The sequence below is a fragment of the Phacochoerus africanus genome, chromosome 2 (assembly GCF_016906955.1).
Source record: "Phacochoerus africanus isolate WHEZ1 chromosome 2, ROS_Pafr_v1, whole genome shotgun sequence".
Lineage (NCBI taxonomy): Eukaryota > Metazoa > Chordata > Mammalia > Artiodactyla > Suidae > Phacochoerus > Phacochoerus africanus.
Window position 1 is genome coordinate 71068170 of NC_062545.1, and position 21109 is coordinate 71089278.

General features: G+C 38.3%; 1 protein-coding gene across 2 annotated transcripts in view; it reads right to left on the reverse strand.

Moving 5' to 3' along the window:
• Positions 1–20428, reverse strand: part of HACE1 (HECT domain and ankyrin repeat containing E3 ubiquitin protein ligase 1) — a 110814-nt gene extending 90386 nt beyond the window's left edge. For both annotated transcript variants that reach the window (XM_047761646.1, XM_047761639.1), the window contains exons 1-4: positions 20086–20428; positions 8148–8202; positions 6644–6733; positions 5761–5865 (exon numbers count right to left, since the gene is read on the reverse strand). In XM_047761646.1, coding sequence (XP_047617602.1) covers positions 5761–5865; positions 6644–6733; positions 8148–8202; positions 20086–20161 — 326 coding nt within the window. In that variant the 5' untranslated portion in view covers positions 20162–20428. The remainder of the gene's footprint in view (positions 1–5760; positions 5866–6643; positions 6734–8147; positions 8203–20085) is intronic.
• Between the last annotated feature and the right edge of the window lie 681 nt (positions 20429–21109).

Here is a 21109-nt window from a genome sequence, read left to right on the forward strand (position 1 = left end):
CTTTGCCCTCTTTTGAACTGCCTACCCATTTTGTTTTGCTCGCAGCATTTCCTCCCAGTCTACAACATTCCTATCACTGCTCAGTATTTATCTCAATTTCCCCTACATCAAATAATTAAAAGTAATGTTTTGGAAACAAAATGATATACACCATACACATACTACATACAAATATATATAATAAATATAAAATATACATCATATATATTTGCTTAATCTATGCTCAGTACTGGATTAAGGAAATAGGATTTAATCTATGGAATGAAAGAAGTTTACAATCTAGCTGAGTGAATGATTATATATATACATAAAAATATAAAATAGGGTACATATAATAACATATTGTGTATAATGTACAATATAGTGTGTGTGTATATATGTATATATGCTATATATAGTATTAACATGGAGTATTGAGATACTGTGATTTATAGGAAAAATATATATTTGGTCTTAATCCACACTTCCTGGCTCACAGCTCCCAAAACCTCAGGGTTACCTAAGTGATGAAGAGCAATGTGGCATCACAGCCTGAAAACATTTCAGGGAAGGCAGCTTTGGGTTGCCATCCAAGAGTGGGGGCTGAGTGCCAGGAGAACCAACCATGTCAGTAGAGGGTACTTTCAGTCCCACCCTGATTTCCAAGAAGGGGAAAGGGACTGGAGGTTGAATGAATCACTAATGGCCAACACCGGACTTCCAGCGGAGAGAAATGGTGCTCTCCGACAATGGTCCCAGGCCTAGATCACATAGATCGTTCTTCACCTGCCTGCCGAGATCCTACACCACACTCTTTTTCTTGCTTCCCTTTCCCAGTCCACCTCGTCAGCGTTCCCCAGAGGATAAAAAGCCAGAGAGAATGATCGCCTACTGGTGGTGGAATGAGGTAGTACACCATCTGTCCCCTGTCTAGCCCTCAGGGGACCTCTCAGCATGTCAGTGTCTCCTCAGACCACAGCCTCATCTATTCAGCAAGAGACCTGGGACTTAACCAAAGTCGGGCCAGCTGGGCCCTCTGTGCCCCACTCCTCCCGTATGAAACAGAAAGCCATGTTTTAAAGCAGAGCCAGCAAAACCCACATCTACCCTCTTTGGTGTTTCAGAGCTATAAAGGAGGTGGGGAAGGGGCAAAAAAAAAAAAAAAATCACTAATGGCCAATGATATTAAGTCAATCATGACTATGTAATGAAGCCTCTATAAAGACCCAAAAAGAAAGCTTTTTGTCCCTTTCAGGGAAAACTTCCATGTAGGGGAACCAAAAACACTTCTCCATGCCACCATGCCTGACAGAAGTTCCTTTGTTCAGGATCTCACCCTATGTATCTCTTAATTTGGCTGTTGATTCATATCCTTTAATAACCTTTTATAATAAATCAGTAATGTAATGAATAAACAAATAGATTTCCCAGAGTTCTGTGAGCCATTCTAGCAAATTAACTGAACCCAAAGAAGGGGCTGTGGGAACCTCTGATTTATAGCCAGTTGGTCAATAGTACTGCTAACAACCCAGACTCAGACTCGTGATTGGAATCCTGAGTTGGAGGGGGCTGTCAGAATCTCCAGTTTACAGTCAGAAGCACCACTTGCAACTGAGCTTGCAACCCATGTCTGAAGTGGAGGGTGGTCTTATGGGACTGAACCTTTTACCTAAGTAACCTACTTTTACCTCCAGGTACACAGTGACAAAGTTGAGCTGAATTCTCAGACATTCTGATGGCATCTGAGAAATCACTTGTTGGTGTGGAGAAGTATACACGTACAAACACATACTACATATATATGGTATGTAGAGGGTATACGCAATATATATAGTATATTACTCAGCCATAAAAAAGAATGAAACAATGTGATTTGCGGCAACATAGATAGACCAGAGATTATTGCATTAAGCAAAGTAAGTCAAAGACAATTATCATATAATACTACTTATATGTGGAATCTAAAAAAATGATACAAACAAAATTTACAAACAGAAACAGACTTACAGACATTAAAAACAAAGTTATGGTTATCAAAGGGGATGGGGGGAGATAAATTAGAAGTTTGGGTTAACATATAAATACTACTATATATATAATATGTAAATAAAGATCTACTGTACAGTACAGAGAACTATACTCAATATAGTAATAACCTATATGGAAAAGAATCTGAAAAGGAAAAAAAATATATATATATATATAAAATTGAATCACTTTGCTGTATACCTGAAACCAACACAACACTGTAAATTAAGTATACTTAAATAAAAACATAAAATATACATAAATATACAACTATTTACTCAGATCATAAATTTCTTCATGCCATGGATTATATCATACTTCTTTAATCAGTTCAATACAAAGTATAGGTAGGCGCTCTCAGTAAAATGTGACAAATCTTTGTTGATTATTAATTATTCAATCTTATAATCAATAGCTAAAATTTTTACCTGACTGAGTGAACCTTTTAAATGAGAACAAATAACTTTTCTTGCTTTAATTTTTATATCTAAAATGAAATTAAATGTCATTTAAAATCAGCATTATAACTGAAGAAATGGAATAATGATAAGTAAACTTGTAAATTCAAACATTTACAAAGTTCCTTCATTGAACACATTGCTATGAAAACCTTAGGAAATAAATCTTCCACAACCAAGAGACAAAAGACTAGAAAGTCCTACTATGATTATTATTACATTATTTAAATTATGCTTGTTTGTGTTTGTGTGTGTGTCTGTACCCACATTGCTGAATTCCTACAAATTATTCAGAAGCCTGCCATGGATCACTGGCCTACTGTCAAAATAAACACTTAGGTAGGACTGTGCCAGGTAAACAGTTCTAAAGAAGTGTTTAGGGTAGAGGATACTGAAGAAAAGCAGCAACCCATAATGCTCCCCCCTCCAAAAAATGAACTGCAAAAGATACAGGGCAGTATGAGAGAAGTATATCCTTCTTTTCTTAAAATCATGATTGCTACTTTCCAGAACCTGAGTAAATGCAAACAACCCACTAAATAACCCACTATTTTACATTGAATTGGAGCTAAAATTTTAACTAACACATTAGCTCTGCCTTTTATGAGCTTACAATCTAGTCCAAAAAATAAACGAAAAATGCTTCAAATCTGACCAGTATACAATTCAGTACTGAGGTACCCAGCACTGACGGTGAAGAGAGAAATGCAAGAGCAGGCCACGAGAAATATCCCACCAGTCTGACAATGACAGACGGGAACAAAAATTAAAAACCCCAAAGTCAAATGTACCAGAAAAAAAGGGGCAGAATTCACCTATGACTTTTGCTTCAGTCTAGACAAATTTGAACTCAAAGAGAAATTACAGGAAAAAGCTATTTCAGAAAACATCAAAAGCTACAGGAAGCAACAGGTAATCAAATCACTTTCCAAACATTCATTGAGCACCTCTAAGTTATACTAGGCACCCATTCAATAAATAAAAACCAAAATAGGTACTGAATATCAAAACTAATCTTTATAGATATAGAACAGCATCCAAGTTAGATGTTATGTTAAGGTTATAGACTCTTCTTACTCCTTTTATCTTCACTGACTTGTCAGGTAAATTATGTGATAATATCTGTCATATTTCTTTATCTTTAAAATGTAATGATCTAGGATTTCCTGTCATGGCTCAGTGGTTAACCTGACAAATATCCATGAAGACGCAGGTTCAATCCCTGGCCTTGCTAAGAGGGCTAAGGATCTGGCATTGCCGTGAGCTGTGGTATAGGTCGCAGACTCGGCTTGGATCTGGTGCTGCTGTGGCTGTGGTGTAGACCGGCAGCTACAGCTCTGATTTGATCCCTAGCCTGGGAACCTCCACATGCCGCAGGTGTGGTCCTAAAAAAACAAAAAGACCAAAAAAAAAAAAAAAAGTAATGATCTCCAACTTGAATGTCTCACCAGAAAAAAAAAAAAAAAGGTGAAATGATGGATATGATGATTAACTAGATGGGAGAAATTTTTTCACCATGTATAGATCAAATCATCATGATGTACACTTTAAGTATATTATAACTTTGTCAATTACACCTTAACAAAGCTGGAGGGAAAAAAAAAAAAGCTATGGTCTCCTAAATGACTACCACAATGGTAGCATTTTATCCCTGCTGTGCACCAATCTGTCCTTTCATTTACAGTTGCTGAGACAGTGAACTGAGATAGTTTTCTATGTATACCTTTCTCAAAGAGCTTTGTCACTATACTACCAACACCTATCTAGATCTGAGGCCAATTCAGCAAGGGAATGAATGATTTACTTTATGACCTTGGGTGTGACAAGCTACAACTCACTTAATGTGGCCAATTATTTTAAAAGCAGCAGTTTAATCAGCACTTTACCTCTTACAACAGTGGACAACTAAACTGGTTCACTGCTCAATCAGGAAACAGGACCAACCAGACAGAGTCAAAGGACTGTGCCTCTCCCCTATCAAGCTAGACATCACTATGGTTCCTATCTTTCTGGTTCCACTTTAAATCCCTATATGAAAAAAATTGGCTTCATACTGATACAGGGATAATTTTAGCCCCATATCCATCTCACTTAGGCAGCCACCTTAACTACTTAGAATCCCAGGTCAAAATAGACAACAAAAATATTTTCAAAAGTAATCAAAAGAAGAAACACAGAGGAATATTCTTTCATGGAAAAGTTTTCTAGCATTCAAAAAATACTTAGTGTATAAGGGGATTCCCGCTGTGGCGCAATGGGTTAAGAATCTGACTGTAGCGCCTTGGGTCACTGCAGAGGCACAGTGGGTTAAAGGATCCAGTGTCGCCCAAGCTATGGCATAGGTCACAGCTGCAGCTCAGATTCAATTCCTGGCCTGGGAACTTCAATATGCTGTGAGTACAGCCATTTAAAAAAAAAAAAAAAAGAAGTGTTTAAGTTCCTCAAGCCCTTAATCAAACACTACTTATTTTCATTTTAAACATAACTTCAACCATTTTGGTCTCAAGCCAAAAGAATTTTAAGAAGTGCAAAATATTTCAAATGCAGACAGTAAAATGTGATACCTGAAATTCTTGAAAAAAAAGGAGAAACCACAAAAAGTATAGTAGGGTTTAAAATAGCACACAATGGGAGTCCCCGTCGTGGCGCACTGGTTAACGAATCCGACTAGGAACCATGAGGTTGCGGGTTCGGTCCCTGGCCTTGCTCAGTGGGTTAAGGATCTGGCGTTGCCATGAGCTGTGGTGTAGGTTGCAGACGTGGCTCGGATCCCAACTTGCTGTGGCTCTGGCGTAGGCCAGTGGCTACAGCTCAATTAGACCCCTAGCCTGGGAAACTCCATATGCCACAGGAGCGGCCCTAGAAATGGCAAAAAGACAAAAAAAAAAAAAAAATAGCACACAATGAATTAGTACGGCTCATTCACAAATAATTATAAATAAACTGGGTATAACATATTTACGCTATCTTTAAGTGCATTAATAAAATTAAACAAGCAATTTGGAAAATAAGTCATGCAGGTAGATGAAGCTAAAAAGGACACAAACAAAGAGGTGATAATTATGTCATTATAAGTAAAAATAAACTTTAACAAACATATTTTCAAGAAGAAAAAATTCATAAGCAGCCTAAGAAAATATTAAATATTATAGTTATTTAAAAGTTGAACATAATAATCTAAGACCCTCTTCCCAAGGCAAATATTGAGGGAAAAAAATCACCAAATCAGAGTGCTTTGAATACTCTTCGTCATAACTGAAAACACAACTTAAATTATGTAAGAAAAAATATTTACCCATTTCTAGCTGCCAAATGAAGGGGTGTACAGCCTGAAATATCTTGATAATTAGGATTTGCTCCTTTCTTTAAAAGCAGAACCAAGCATTCCACTGATCCACAACTAAAACAATATTAAAAAACAATTCAGATACACTTAGCAGTTCAGATACACTGATCCACAACTAAAACAATATTAAAAAACAGTTCAGATACACTTACAGTTGATGTAGCTTAATTAAAAAACAAAAAGCTCTACTAAACACATTATTTTGGGGGTCCATTTCACCCTACACAGATAGTAAATATCCCCTATTTTCAAGACGGTACATTCTTACAATCTATGAATTATTTGAGAAATTCAAACAAAGCAAAATAAAGTGTTAGCACATAAAAGAAACCATATAGTACTCTTAACTTTTGGCTTTCCGGAAGCCAAATTTATATTGAAAAATCAATCCTGAAAGGTGTCAAGATATCAAAAAACTGGTTACACACTGGAAGGTTATAAATAAAAATCATTCTCACACCTAAGTGAAAAATATAAAGCCAATAATTTCATGTGTAGTCAGCATAAAGAATTTCATATTGGTAGGATAAAAGGAAAATTTTGGTGAATGTACCCTCTTGAGAACATCCAGGAATGATAATCCCTGCACCCAACCTCCTCTACTCTGATCTCAAACATGCTAAAACAGGAGATATAAGACTTGAGTCCAATCCCAAGATGAACAATTTATCTAGAGAAAGAACACAAGCATATAGTGCACTATGCCTTCAACAAAATAAAGAACCTCTCAGTGTTCTCATCTCTCGCTATAACTACTGTGGAACACACTGATTCGATGCTTACTGATCATTACTCTAGATCAGCATTAACTCCAAAATATCTTTAGTCTTACTTTGCTGCAATGTGAAGCAAGCTTCTTTTCACACGTCCAAATGCGTAATTGACATCAAACTTTGAATTTGATAGTAGTTCAGAAACAGACCTATGCCAAAAGAAAATTATGAGTCAATGTTTAAAAAAAAGTTTTTAAAAACATAACTCAAGTTAAAAGTTCTTTAGTTAGTCTTAACAATTATTCAAAGGGTTCTGTCCCACATCAGCCAAAAAAACAAGGCACTACTCTCTAAGCACAGCACAGCAGCCAGCACAGCATCAGTCAAAAACCATATGCCCTCACCTATAAACTGGTGCTAAAGAGTTCCTTGTTTGCCACTCTGACTATGTCACCTGCTCTGAGGACATCTAAGCTCTTGAGAAACAGAGTAGGGCTGGCTGCTCCCCTTGCAGAAAGCTCTTGAGAAACAGAGTAGGGCTGGCTGCTCCCCTTGCAGAAAGCTGAGCCTATCTATATTAATTTTCGCCAAATTAAGAAAAATCAGGCAAAAATATGTTTTAATTATACCAGACAGGAAGTTTAAAACAGAAAAAAAAAATCACTTATATTTTGAACTTGCTTCAAAATACATTGTCTCTTTACTTTCTCCTAATAACAAGTTACCCAATGACTAACCACATCAGAGCTATTACAAGTATAAACACCTCATCACACAGCCAGATAAATAACCGTAACTCACACATGCCCTGTAAAAAAGTGCCAACACTACACCAATAAAAAGAACATCAACGGAATTCTCCTGTGGCTCAGCAGGTTAAAGATCCAGCACTGTCACTGCTGTGGCTTTGATTACAGCTATGGCACAGATTCTATCTTAGCCTGGGAACTTCTGCATGCGGCAGGTACAGACAAAAAAAAAAAAAAAAAACCATCAAAATAGTAGAATATTAGGGAGTAAGTTTTTCCATCAGCCTTAAATGTTTTGCTATAAATATCAGTAGTAACATCTAACAGAATCCATCACGTTTTTTTCACTGTCAATGACCAAGCAAATACTTGTCTTAATATTTGATTTTTTTTTTTTTCAACTTTTCAGGGCCACACCCACAGCATATGTAAGTTCCTAGACTAGGGCTAGAATCAGAGCTGCAGCCGCTGGCCTACACCACAACCACAGCAATGTGGGATCCAAGCCACATTTGCAACATATACCACAGCTCATGGTAACGAGGGATCCTTAACCTACTAAGTAAAGCCAGGGATTGAACCTGCATCCTCACGAGTATTAGTCAGATTCTTAACCTGCTGAGCCACAATGGGAGCTCCTGATTAACCATTCAGAAAATCTCTTACAATATAATTTTACAGTTGATATAGATTTTAGGAAATCCTTCTTCCTATTTCACACATAGAAAATTATAACAGAATTAAATAACTTGCCCCAGGACAACATCTATGTCCAAACTGTGTGCATCTTTGTGTGTACATATATGCATTTGTATACAACATTTAGGTAAATTTATATTCTCAAAAAGTGTAAATATGTGAAACAAGCACTCACCTGTGTTGATCAGCCATAACCATAGGCATTAATGTATAAACAGCAGTTTCATTATCTAAGTATTAAAAAAAAAAGAAAGAATTAATTTATCTCCTACTTTTTCCAAAAGGTGGTAATTATGACTACTTTAGAGTTTTCTTAATTCTAAATAAAAACCTAGGAAAAGAGGTGGAAGAATGGATAGGGCAAAACACCTGAGGTACTGCAAAATTTGCAATAATGCAGAATTCCCTATCTCCTCTAATGCTCATCTCCTCTATACCATCAGAAAAGCGCTTTGATTTGGGGGGAAAATTAGAGACCTAATATTTTATGTAGCTTTAACAACTGAAATTTCTTTTTCTTCCAGAATAGTGTATCAACTTTGTTTTATCATATTTAACATGTACTTGGAAGGATTTTTAAGTATATATGAATAGCAAAGATATATATGTTAAAATAATTTTAAAACATTAAATATATATACTACTTCTTGTCAATATTATAACAAGAGAAATTATTTTAGGAGTTCCCATTGTGACGCAGCAGAAACAAATCTGACTAGGAACCATGAGGTTGCGGGTTCGATCCCTGGTCTTGCTCAGTGGGTTAAGGATCCAGCAATGTCATGAGCTGTGGTGTAAGTCACAGATGTGGCTCGGATCTGGTGTTGCTGAGGCTCTGGCATAGGCTGGCAGCTGTAGCTCTGACTGGACCCCTAGCCTGGGAACCTCCATATGCTGTGAGTGCGACCCTGAAAAGACAAAAAGACAAAAAAAAAGAGAGAGAGAGAGAAAGAGAAAGAAATTATTTTAGAGGCTTTTATGAAACAACATTAATGTTTCACTTTTACTTATTACTTAATTCACATTCCATTTATTATCTTTTATAGAATAAACTCATAGAAATACGATCCAAAAGAAAAAGTTAAAAGTCAACATCACCCATGATTTTATACTTGAGCACAAATTTCAGCTACTGTTTAAATTCACTTTTATGTATTACTAACAGCCACTTCTCAATTCAATGCATTCTAGAGGTTTATGTTTTTAATAAGTTATTTACAGATAAGAAACCCTGAGAAGTTCAATTTAGTCCTTAAAAACATAATAGCAATGCTAAAATTAATGAGTTAAAGTTTGAAAAAAAGAATATTTGCATAGTATCAAAGTATCTCTCCCAAGTATTGATTACAAAGGAAATATAGCGAATTTACAGTGGAGAACCCAGAAGACCTCACCTTAATCATCTGATAAAAGATAACATCACCAAAAATTATACATGTTGATATCATATAGCAATCCACTTAGAAGGGCACATGACTTTTGTAGTACACTTGCCAAAATCCGTAACTTTAATCTACTCATGAGAAAACATCAGAAAAACACAAGTAAGGGGAATTCCACGAAATACTTGATCAGTTCCCTTAAGATGTCTGAAAACAATTACAGACAAGGAAAAACTGAAGAACTATCACAGTTCAGGGGAAGCTAAGGAAACAGGGCAACGAAATGAAATGTGATATACACAGGACTGGATCCTAAAATCAGAAAAAAAAAAATTACTGGGAAAACTAATGAAATCCTGTTAAAGTCTGTAATGCATTAGAAGTATTACACCAATATTAATTCCTTACTTTTGATAATTTTACTTTGGTTGCATAAGACTTGAACATAAGGGGAAGCTGGGAGAAAGATGTATGGGAACACCACTATGCAACTTTTCTTTAAGTCTAAAATTATTTAAAACTAAAATGCTTCAGAAAAGAAAAGAAAAGGCAGGGGAACTGTTATCATGAAAAGATTCTTGGTTTACATATCAAGACAGTAGAGGAGTAGGACATAGAGCTCACCTTCTCCCACAAATACATCCAAAAAAAAAAAAACCACAACAATCTACATGTAGAAAGATACTCACAGAACATTTACTAAATGCTGGCAAAAGACCTCATATTTTCAAAGGGCAAGAAAATCTCCACATAACTGGGTAAGACAAAAGGAAAAAAATGAGAGAGAGAGAGAGAGAGAGCAAGAACAGAGAAAAAGGAATCAGGACAGGATCAGCACCCCTGGGAGGGAACTATTAGAGAGAAAAGGTTTCCACACGTTGGGAGGAGAGGCTATCACTGGGGAAAAGGGAGTACCTCAAAGCCTCAAAGAAAGAGCATAGGAACTGCTCTCAGGAGGGTAAAGCAGAGAGAAAGCCACACAGAAGGTCACTGCCACCACCCAGGGCATCCCAGGCTGTGATGCTCACCTGGGGCAAGTGGGATCTGGGTGCTGAAGCTTCAGCTTCAGAAAGTCAGACCTGGAGAGAAGACTAGGATTGACTATGTGGAAACAGCTGAGGGGGCTGCATGGGATTAGGCTGGGGGCCCCCCCTGAGAAGCAAGGCACCATTGTTGGGGAGCATGAGAGGAGGAGGGCGGGACCACCATAAGAACTTCTCTGAACGCATGGGTTCTCAGGTAGCAGGGCTCCGCTTGTGTGGGCTATGAGGGCAGATACAAGCCTCTGCTGCCATCTCAGCCTCCAGAGGTGGGCAAGGAACAGCAGAGTGAAATAATGAGAGGAACGAATAAGTGACTTGGAAGATAGAAATCACCATAGAAGACAGAAATGGAAATCACACAACCTGGAACAGCAGACAGCCAAATTTTTAAAAAGTGGAAGCAACGTAAGAGATCTGTGGAATAATATAACATACGCCAATCTACACAAAACAGGGATTCCAGAAAGACAAGAAAAAGGAGATTGAAAATGTATTTGAAGAAATTATGGTTGAAAACTTTCCAATCGAAAGAAGGAAACAGAGGAGTTCCCTTCATGGCACAGCGGTTAATGAACCCAACTAGGATCCATGAGGCTGCGGGTTCAATCCCTGGCCTCACTCAGTGGGTTAAGGATCCAGCATTCCCGTGAACAGTGGTGTAGGCTGCAGAAGTGGCTTGCATCCTGCATTGCTGTGACTGTGGTGTAGGCCGGCAACTGTAGCTCCAATTAGACCCCTAGCCTGGGAACCTCTACATGCCCCAGGTGTAGCCCTTTAAAAAAAAAAGAAGAAGAAGAAGGAAACAGATATCCAGACTTAGGAAGCACAGAGGGTCCCAAACAAAATGAACCCAAACAGACATACACCAAGACATATTATTACAAAAATGGCAAAAGTTAGTAGTTCCTGTTGTGGCTCAGTGGTAACAAACCTAACTAGTATCCATGAGGACGCAGGTTTGCACCCTGGCCTCGCTCAGTGGGTTAAGGATCTGGCATCATGGTGAGTTCTGGTGTAGGTCACAGATGTGGCTCGGATCCCATGTTGCTGTGGCTGTGGCATAGGCTGGCAGCCATAGCTGCAATTAGACCCCTAGCCTGGGTACTTCCATATGCCTCTGGTGTGGCCCTAAAAAGACAAAAAAAAGGTAAAAGTTAAAGAGAGGATTCTAAAAGTAGCAAGAGAAAAAGAGTTAATTACCAGGAAACCCCCTTATGGGTATCAGTAGATTTCTCTGCAGAAACGCTGCAGGCCAAAAGGGATTTTTTCTGAAAGGGAAAAATCTGCAACTTAGAATACTCTACGCAGTAAGATTATCACTTACGAGGAGAAAAAATGAATTTCTCAGATAAGAAAAACTGAAAGAATACAACAAATCTATCCTAAAAGAAATACTGAAAGATCGCCTCTAAATAGAAAAGAAGCAAGGAGATATAGGAAGAAATCACAATTGGAAAGTAATCCCTTAAATTAACCAACATATTGATCAAAAAGAAAAAAAAAACCTATTTAAGAAAGTGATGATAAACACAAGGGACAGCAAAAGGATAAACATGAAGATATAAAAAAGGACATCAAAATCAAAATGTCTGGAAGGAGAGTAAGAAAATATAGACTTTTTTTTAGAATGTGCTTGAGCCTGTATGAATATTAATCTAAAGCAAGCAGATAGGAAAGGGTTAACATACTTGAAAAACAGGGCAACCACAAATCAAAAACAACCAACAGGAGTTCCCTCGTGGCTCAGTGGTTAAGGATGGGGTGCTGTCATCACTATGGCCCTGGTTACAGCTGTTGTGTGGGTTTCATCCCTGTCCCAGGAACTTCCACATCCTGCAGGCATGGCCAAAAAAAAAGCAAAAAAAAAAAAAGATTCACAAAAGCCAAAAAGAAAATAACACAAGCATGATATAAAAGGAAAGGAAATCATCAAACCACAAAAAGAAACAGGAACAAAGAAGAAACATAGAATCAACCAGAAAGCAAGCTTTAAAATGGCAATAAACACATATCTATCAATAATTACCTTAAATAGCAATGGACTGAATGCTACAAAAAACAGAGTGGCAGACTGATTAAAAAACAAGAGCCCACAATATGCTGCCTACAAGAGACCCACCTTAGGGCAAAGGACACACATAAACTGAAAGTGAGGGGATGGAAAATGGTAATTCATGCTAACAGAAATGACAAGAAAGAGGGAGTCACTCTACTCATGTAAGACAAAATGACTTTAAAACAGAGGCCATAAAGAAAAAGAAGGACATTATTTAATGATAAAAGGATCAATTCAAAAAGAGTAAATTACACTCAACACACATGCATCTGATAAAGGAGCACCCAAATACATACAACAAATACTAACAGACATAAAAGGAGAAACTGATGGGAATACAATAATAGGACAATTTAACACCCCACTCACATCAATGGACAGATCTTCTAGACAGAAAAGCAACAAGGCAACAGAGATCGTAAATGATACAATAGAAGAGTTAGACTTAATTGATATCTTCAGGACATTACATTCAAAAAAAAAATAGAATATACATTCAGGTGCAAAACAGAAAATTCCCTAGGACTGACCACATACCAGGGCACAAACTAACCTCAACAAAGTTAAGAGTATAAAAATTATTTCAAGAATCTTTTCTGACCACAATGGCATGAAACTGGAAAGCACAGGAAAAGAAATGAAAAATAATTGACTACATAGAGACTAAACAACATGCTACTAATAACCAATGGGTCAACAAGTAAGTTTTTTTGTTTGTTTTTTTTTCTTGTCTTTTTGCCATTTCTTGGGCCACTCCCACAGCATATGGAGGTTCCAAGGCTAGGGATCAAATTGGAGCTGTAGCCACCAGCCTACGCCAGAGCCACAGCAACGTGGGATCCAAGCCGCGTCTGCGACCTACACCACAGCTCACAGCAATGCCAGATCCTTAACCCACTGAGCAAGGCCAGGGATCGAACCTGCAACCTCACGGTTCCTAGTCAGATTCGCTAACCACTGAGCCACGACAGAACTCCAACAAAGAAGTTATTTTCATCTTGAGACAAACAACAATGAAAACACCACTACACAAAATCTATAGGATGCAGCAAAAGCAATTCTTAGAAGTTCATAGTGACACAGGACTTCCTCAAAAAAAGACAAGAAAAATCTCAAATAAACCACCTTACCTACCACCTAAGAGAATTAGAAAAAGAATAACAAATGAAACAGTAGAAGGAAGGACATCATAAAGACCAGAAAGGAAATAAAATAGAGATTTAAAAAATAGAAAAATAAAATCAATAAAACCAAGAGCTTGTTATTCAAAAGGATAAACAAAATTGACAAACTTCTGCCCAGGCTCACCAAGAGAGAGAACTCAAACAAAAAAATAAAAAAAATAAATAAGAAATGAAAAAGAAGAAATCTCAACTGATGGAGTAGAAATACAAAAAAATCATAAGAGAATACTATGAACAGTTATATGACAACAAAGTTGAAAACCCAGAAGTGGACAACGTCCTAGAAACACACAGCCCAACAAAACTGAATCAAGAAGAAATAGATAAATGTGAACAGAACAATCACTAGAAGTGAAACAGAATTTAAAAAAAAAAATTGCTACAAAAGTGTAGCAGATGGCTTCACAGGCAAATTCTACCAAGCATACAAAGAATTTACACCAATCCTTCTCAAACTCTTCAGTCTTTTGGCTGAAGAAGAGGAAACATTCCCAAAGACATTCTATGAAGCCACCATCACTCTAATACCAAAACCAAAGATACTACCAAAAAGAAAATTATAGGCCAATATCTTTGATGAATATAGATCCAACCACACATTAAAAAGATCACACACCACGACCAACTTGGATTCATTCCAAGTTCACAAGGATGGCTCAACATATGCAAATCAATCACTGTAATACACATTAACAAAAGAAAAGTCAAAAACCACATGATCATCTCAACAGATATAGAAAAAGCAGTTGACAAAATTCAACATCTATTCATGATAAAAACTCTTACCAGAATGGTTTTAGAGGGACCATATTTCAACAAAAAATCCATTTATGGCAAACCCACAGCCAATATAATAACCTAGAAAAGCTGAAAGCCTTCCTGCTAAAATCTCAAACAAGGATGCCCACTCTCATCACTTCTATTCAACATAGTATTAGAAGTCCTAGACATAGCAATCAGACAAGAAAAATAAAAGGTATCCAAATTGGAAGGAAAGATGTAAAACTGTCACTATATGCAGATGACATGATACTATATATAGAAAACCCTAAGGCCCCCACACAAAAATGACTAGATATGATAAATGAATTCAGCAAAACAGTAGGATACAATATTAAAATTCAGAAATTAATTGCATTTGTGTACACTAAGAATGAAATATCACAAAAAGAATGTTAAAAAAAACAGTATCTTTTTAAATTGCAGCAAAAAATAAATACCTAGGAATAAACCTAACCAAAGAGGTGAAATACTTACATGCTGAGAACTATAAAACGTTAATAAAGGAAATGAGAGAGGATTCAAAGAAATGGAACGATAACCCACGCTCTTGGATTTGAAGAATTAATACTGTTAAAGTGGCCATATTACCTAAAGCAATCTACAGATTTAATTGGATCCCTATCAAATTACCCATGACATTCTTCACAAAACTAAAACAAATAATCCTAAAACTTACATGGAACCATATAAGCCCCAGAATTGCCAAAGAAATCCTGAGGAAAAAAATCAACAAAGTAGGAGACATAACTCTCCTAGACTTCAGACAATACTACAAAGCTACAGTAATCAAAACAGTGTGGTATCAGTACAAAAATAGACATACAGATCAATGGAACAGAACAGAGAGCCCAGAAATAAACCCAGACGCCTATAGTTAACTAATCTTCAACAAAGGAGGCAAGAATATAAAACAGGAAAAAGACAGCCTCTTTGAAAAGCAGTGCTGGGAAAGTTGGTGCATGTAAATCAATGAAATGAGAACACACCCTCACACAATGCAACAGAAATAAACTCAAGACAGTTCCCTTGTGGCACAGCAGATTAAAAAATCCAACGATGTCACTGCAGCTGCTCAAGTCACTGCTGTGGAGTAGGTTCAATTTTTGGCCCATGAATTTCCACATGCCACAGGCATGGCAAAAAAAAAAAAAAAAAATTCAAAATGGCTTAAAGACTTAAACATAAGACATGACACCATAAGATTCCCAGAAGGAACACAGGCAAAACATTCTCTGACATAAATCACGCAAAGGCTTTCTTAGATCAGTCTCCCAAGGCAATAGAAATAAAAACAAAAATAAACAAATGGTATCTAATCAAACTTAAATGCTTTTGCACAGCAAAGGAAACCACAAAAAAAAGGGGGGGGGGGAACCTACAAAATGGGAGAAAATAGTTGTGAACATGACAGACAAGACCTTAATCTCCAAAATACACAAACAACTCACGCAACCTTATGAAGCAGGTACTATCATTACCCCCTTTTTAGAAATGAAAAGGCTGAAGCTAAGCAAAGTACAAGCTGTGACGTGGCATTAAGTGCCTAAACTGGAATCCAAAGCTGGCTGATTCCAGAGCCCTCACAATAAAAATCTTACAGTGTACCCAGTATACACTATATATAGTAACCAAAAGGTCTACAATTTTATTCTATCTCATTTTTCAAAATGCTGACTACAACCACTAAATTATTCTCATTAACTACTAGTGAGTCACCAGTAGAGTTTAAAAACACTGCACTAAGCCTACCTCATCATGGCAACATTCTTTACCTCTCATGTAATACATGCCCCAATTAAAATCTGAACTTGGAAACCAAGACAATTTCAATTAAGTCATTCCATAATAAAGCAAAGTCATAAACAGGAAATATCCTTATTTATGAATTTAAACTCAGAAATCAAGATAGTACACAATTTTAAGTGAGCATCATAAGGTTCACATGGATTTTACTTACAGGGTATTTACTTAGATAAAATTTAGATGTAGATCTTACCTTTTAAGTCACACCTAACCTTATAAAAATATATATATATATAGTTCACAAATACTAAAAGGTATGAAGACACAAATATAACCACAATTATGATGCCGAAAGGAGACTATCCTGAAAATACTGTACTAAGAAAGAAATGATTAAAATTTGTTGTCAGGCACTTTCTTCTCCACACTCATGAAGAGGCCTTGAAAACAAGGTATACAATAAAAGCTTTCAGAGTAAGGAGTTCCCATCATGGCGCAGTGGAAACGAATCTGACAAGGAACCATGAGGTTGCAGGTTAGATCCCTGGCCTCTCTCAGTGGGTTAAGGATCCATTGTTGCCTGAGCTGTGGTGTAGGCTGGCAGCTGTAGCTCAGATTGGACCCCTAGCCTGGGAAGCTCCATATGCCTCGGGTGCCGCCCTAAAAAGACAAAAAAAATAAATAAATAAGTTTTCAGAGTGATGAGAAAAGCTTAATTTCTCATGTTATCAGGTATGTTGGTTATTTTTATTAACAGGTTCGGAACTTAAAAACTACAAGAAAAACCTTAAAGAACAGGAAGCTCTGATTCATTAGGCTAAACACAATTTCTCTTGAAACCACAAAATGGTAGCAATTTAAAAAAAAAAACTAATCATCAGTCAAATATATGTTCAAATGAGCTCAAGTTCTATTGTTTTATTAGGCAAACTGCAGTCACCGTAAATGCAGTAGTTTTATTTTTCCACATAACTGAACAATATAAAACAAAAGAACTGAGAATCTATATTCAAAGATTTTTTTAATCCTTAAAGTCAACTGAGAATCTATATTCCTAAAATAATTGCTTTCCCTTCACTTCCTCGCTCACAAGAATATTCCTATATTAGTCCTGCCTAGGATGGCTCAATCACCTGTACTCCATTACTTAGCAGGAATACTGTACAAGAGAAAAGATAATTTTTGAGTGAAAGCTGACTAAAAACTTTCCAACCTTTATAATTTGTTCAAATCAAATGTTTATTAATCGCTGAATTCTAACAGGCCAAGATAAACATCCGATTATTTCCTAAATTTAGATCTCAGAATTTCTGCTTGGCTCTTAAAATTGAAACACAACAGTCTAGATTATTATGTTCGGAATATAACACACACACATTTGAAAGAGCCAATCTCAGAGAACTGAAAAAGGATTCATCAGAACTTAAGAGACAAAGATAAATTAAAAGAACAAGATGAGCAGGAGTTCCCACTGTGGCAACATGGGTTGAGAATCTGACTGCAGCAGCTTGGGTGGCAGGGGAGTCACAGGTTTGATGCCCTGCCCCATGCAGTGGGGTAAAGGATCCAGCACTGTCGCAACTCCAGCTATGGCTCAGATTCAATCCCTGGCTTAGGACTTCCATGTGCCTCGAATGCAGCTATTAATAAAAAATAACTAAAAAGAAAAAGATGAGCAAATTCATAAAGTCAAATAAAAACAAATGTAAGGAACCAGGGAAAAGTTTTATTTTTTATTTTTTTGTTTTTTAGGGCCACACCTCAGCATATGGAAGTTCCCAGGCTAGGAGTCAAATCGGAGCTACAGCTGCCAGCATACACCACAGCCACAGCAATGGAGGATCAGAGCCACGTCTGCAATCTACACCACAGCTCAAAGCAACACTGGATCCTTAACCCACTGAGCAAGGCCAGGAATCAAATCCGCATCTAATGGATACTTGTGGATTCGTGTCTGCTGAGCCATGATGGGAACTCCTACTTTTAATTACTCTAGTTTCCATGGACTCTTTTTGTTGGAAATATCTAAAGAGTTGAGACGTTAACAACACAGAGCCTTAAAAATGTTGATACAATTTTATCTATATTCTTCTATGTAATAAGCCTAAGGAAATATTTATACAGGCAGACTAAGATTTTAAAATGTACAAAGCTGTTCTTCATAAAATCTATTATAAAAACAAAAATTAGGTTCAATGTTTGCTACAGGTTATCCAATGAAACCCTCAAAATCATCAAGAATATTTAAAGATATAAAAAAAGTGTATGTTTTCTGAAAGCAAAAGACTATATGCAGTATGACTTTAACTTGGTAGAGGAAGAGAAAGAAATAATAATAGAAGGAAATAAAATACTAACATTGTTTACTAATGAGTACGAAATAAAAGATTTTTTTTCTTTCTTTTCAAAATTTTCTGCAGTAAAAATAAATTACTTTTAAAACCAGGAAACAAAGTTTTCTAAATCACATTTTTTAAAAAAATTAGGATTTAAACTAAGCAATACAAATTGCCATATCAATAAAACTATATATGCAGTCTTCCTCACCAACTGACATCTTTAATTTGAATGTGGAAAATGAGTTAGAGCAGCACTAAGAAATGGACTCTAAAGTGAGCAGTTTTCTGGTGGCACAGCAGGCTGACTGGGCGTTGTCACTGCTATGGCTTGGGTAGCTGCTGTAATGTGGGTTGGATTCCTGCATTGGAAAGTTCTGCATACCGCAGGCATGGCTGGCGGGAGGAGGGGGGGGGGGGTAAAGAAAACAGGGAAAGAAAAAGTTGAAGCTGAAAGTCTTGTTACTAAACTCAGGATTATCTTCAGTCTAGTACTTTGCACTAGCAATATACCAAGTGCAAAATTCTTTTTGAGAAAACGGTCACCACAAATCATCCTGTTCTGAATCCTAGGTAGAGAGCAAGGAAATTTTTCTTCAAGAAAATTATCTCCAAAGTCCCCAGTCCCACATTTCTGGGATGACTCTCTGCCAAGGTGTTCTTTCCTAACCTACAAACCACCTCACAGTAGCCATTCCAAGAAAGTTTCGGGGAAAATGATATAAAATAAACTAATACAATGCATTTTTTTTAAAAAATCACCAGCCATAACCCCTACCCCTACTCTCACTCGGGTACACAATCAAAAGCTTCTTAGAGGCAGCACTGCCATCTCCCACTGCCACTTAACCCTCTGAATTCATGAGGCTGCTAATAAAACGGCTTTCTTTCCCACCTCTTTCATTGCCAGTGTTTTGTCCTGAAGCAACCCTGGCACCCCGAACAAAAGTTCCTAAACTACAGGGATCATGCCTTCCTCCTCTTTGTAGAAGCTCCCCAGCCCCCACCTGTCTGATAAATAAATGATTAAGGCAAACATGCTTGTTAAAGAAAAGTATATATGCATATAAACACACAGTACCTCAAGTACACATTCGATATTTGACACCCTTTTATTTACCTGTCCATTGTCAAAATACAATAGTACTCTAATTTTAAAAGACTGCTTAATTCCCTATCAGCCTTTTAAAGTAAAACAATACTTTCCGGGAGCATCTCTCTATCCCCAGCAGCCAGCGACTGTAAAATGACCCACAAGGGTAATGTTTTCTGAATCCGGGTCTCCGCCATCCCGGCGATAGTTCTGCTCCTATGCCAAAACCCCTAATCCATACTCTGGGGAGATTTTGTCTGATCTCGTTCTTTCAGCAGCAGGACCCGGACCCTCCCGGCCCGTGCCCCTCCTGCAAACTCCCAACTGCTCCCGGCGGGAGCTGCGGGCGAGGGGTGGCCGGGGTTCCCAGCCCCGCCCCGCCCCTCCCTGCCAAGGAAAGTGTGTGTGGGCGTTTGCTCAGCTATCGCCGAGTTCTCCCACCCGACCTCGCCGAGCCCCGCCCCCAGCACCCCCTACCCGGCTACCAGCTCACCGTCTGGCAGCTCCACGGTGCGCGCGCGGCGCAGAGAGCGCGTCAAGCGGTTGAGCTGCTCCATCGCTCTCTCCATCCTCGGCGCGCCCTCCGCGCTCCCCCTGCCGCGCCCGCGGCCTCCGCGCCCAGCGCCCTACATCTCGCCTCGAGCCAGTCCTGCGGGCTGAGACGCCAGATCTCCCCCGCCAGCGGCCAGGGCTTCGGGGGCACCTCGGGGCCGCGTCCTCCGTCAGGGGGCCGGAGGCAGTCGGACAGACCACCGAAGGGACACCGGCCGCGTAGCCACGGCTCGCGCCCTTCCTGCAGCCGCCGCCGCTTCCCTTCTGGCGTCGCGCAGCCTTCTGGGAACCGTAGTTCCGAGCCGGCGGAGCCCCGCGCTAGGGGCGGAGCCACTCTGGGTGCGCCCGTGGCTCCTCGCCCCTGCCATGCACACACCGCCGCGGCGAAGCCATACTCGTACTGGGCGTACCCGCAAGTTCCTGGAGAGGAGTCTTGGGTGTTCCCATACCTGCTGCGCACAGCTGTAGAACAACTCCGTTCAATTCTGTCACTCCCCCTGTACAGCCAATTGGGGGGTTGCACATTTGTTCTTAAATCTATTAGCAGTCATTACAGTTTTGGCAGTTTTTTTTCCAGATACGTGCACTGTTGAAACATTGTATTTCCATATGTCAAATTTAAAGAATGATAAAGTCAAACAAATCCAAACGCAGAATACACATTTCCCTTCATTGCAAGTAACCGTAGCTTAATTACTTGTCCCCCCTGTTGGGAGATTTCCTGAGGGCAAAGCCTCGCTCTGTCTTGTGCCTGTATTCCTGTACTTACTAGGACACCTGACACAAAATGGAAACTTGGGGGAAGTTATAGATGATGACACCCTGAAAGAAAATTTAAGTTTATTTGGTACAATGCTCAAGTGTCAAGGTGATGACGGATCCCAGTAGGAAACCCAAAGACTGATTTTGTGAGTAGCAAAACCACTTTGACAATACCAACAACGTGTGGAAGAAATGAATTATAA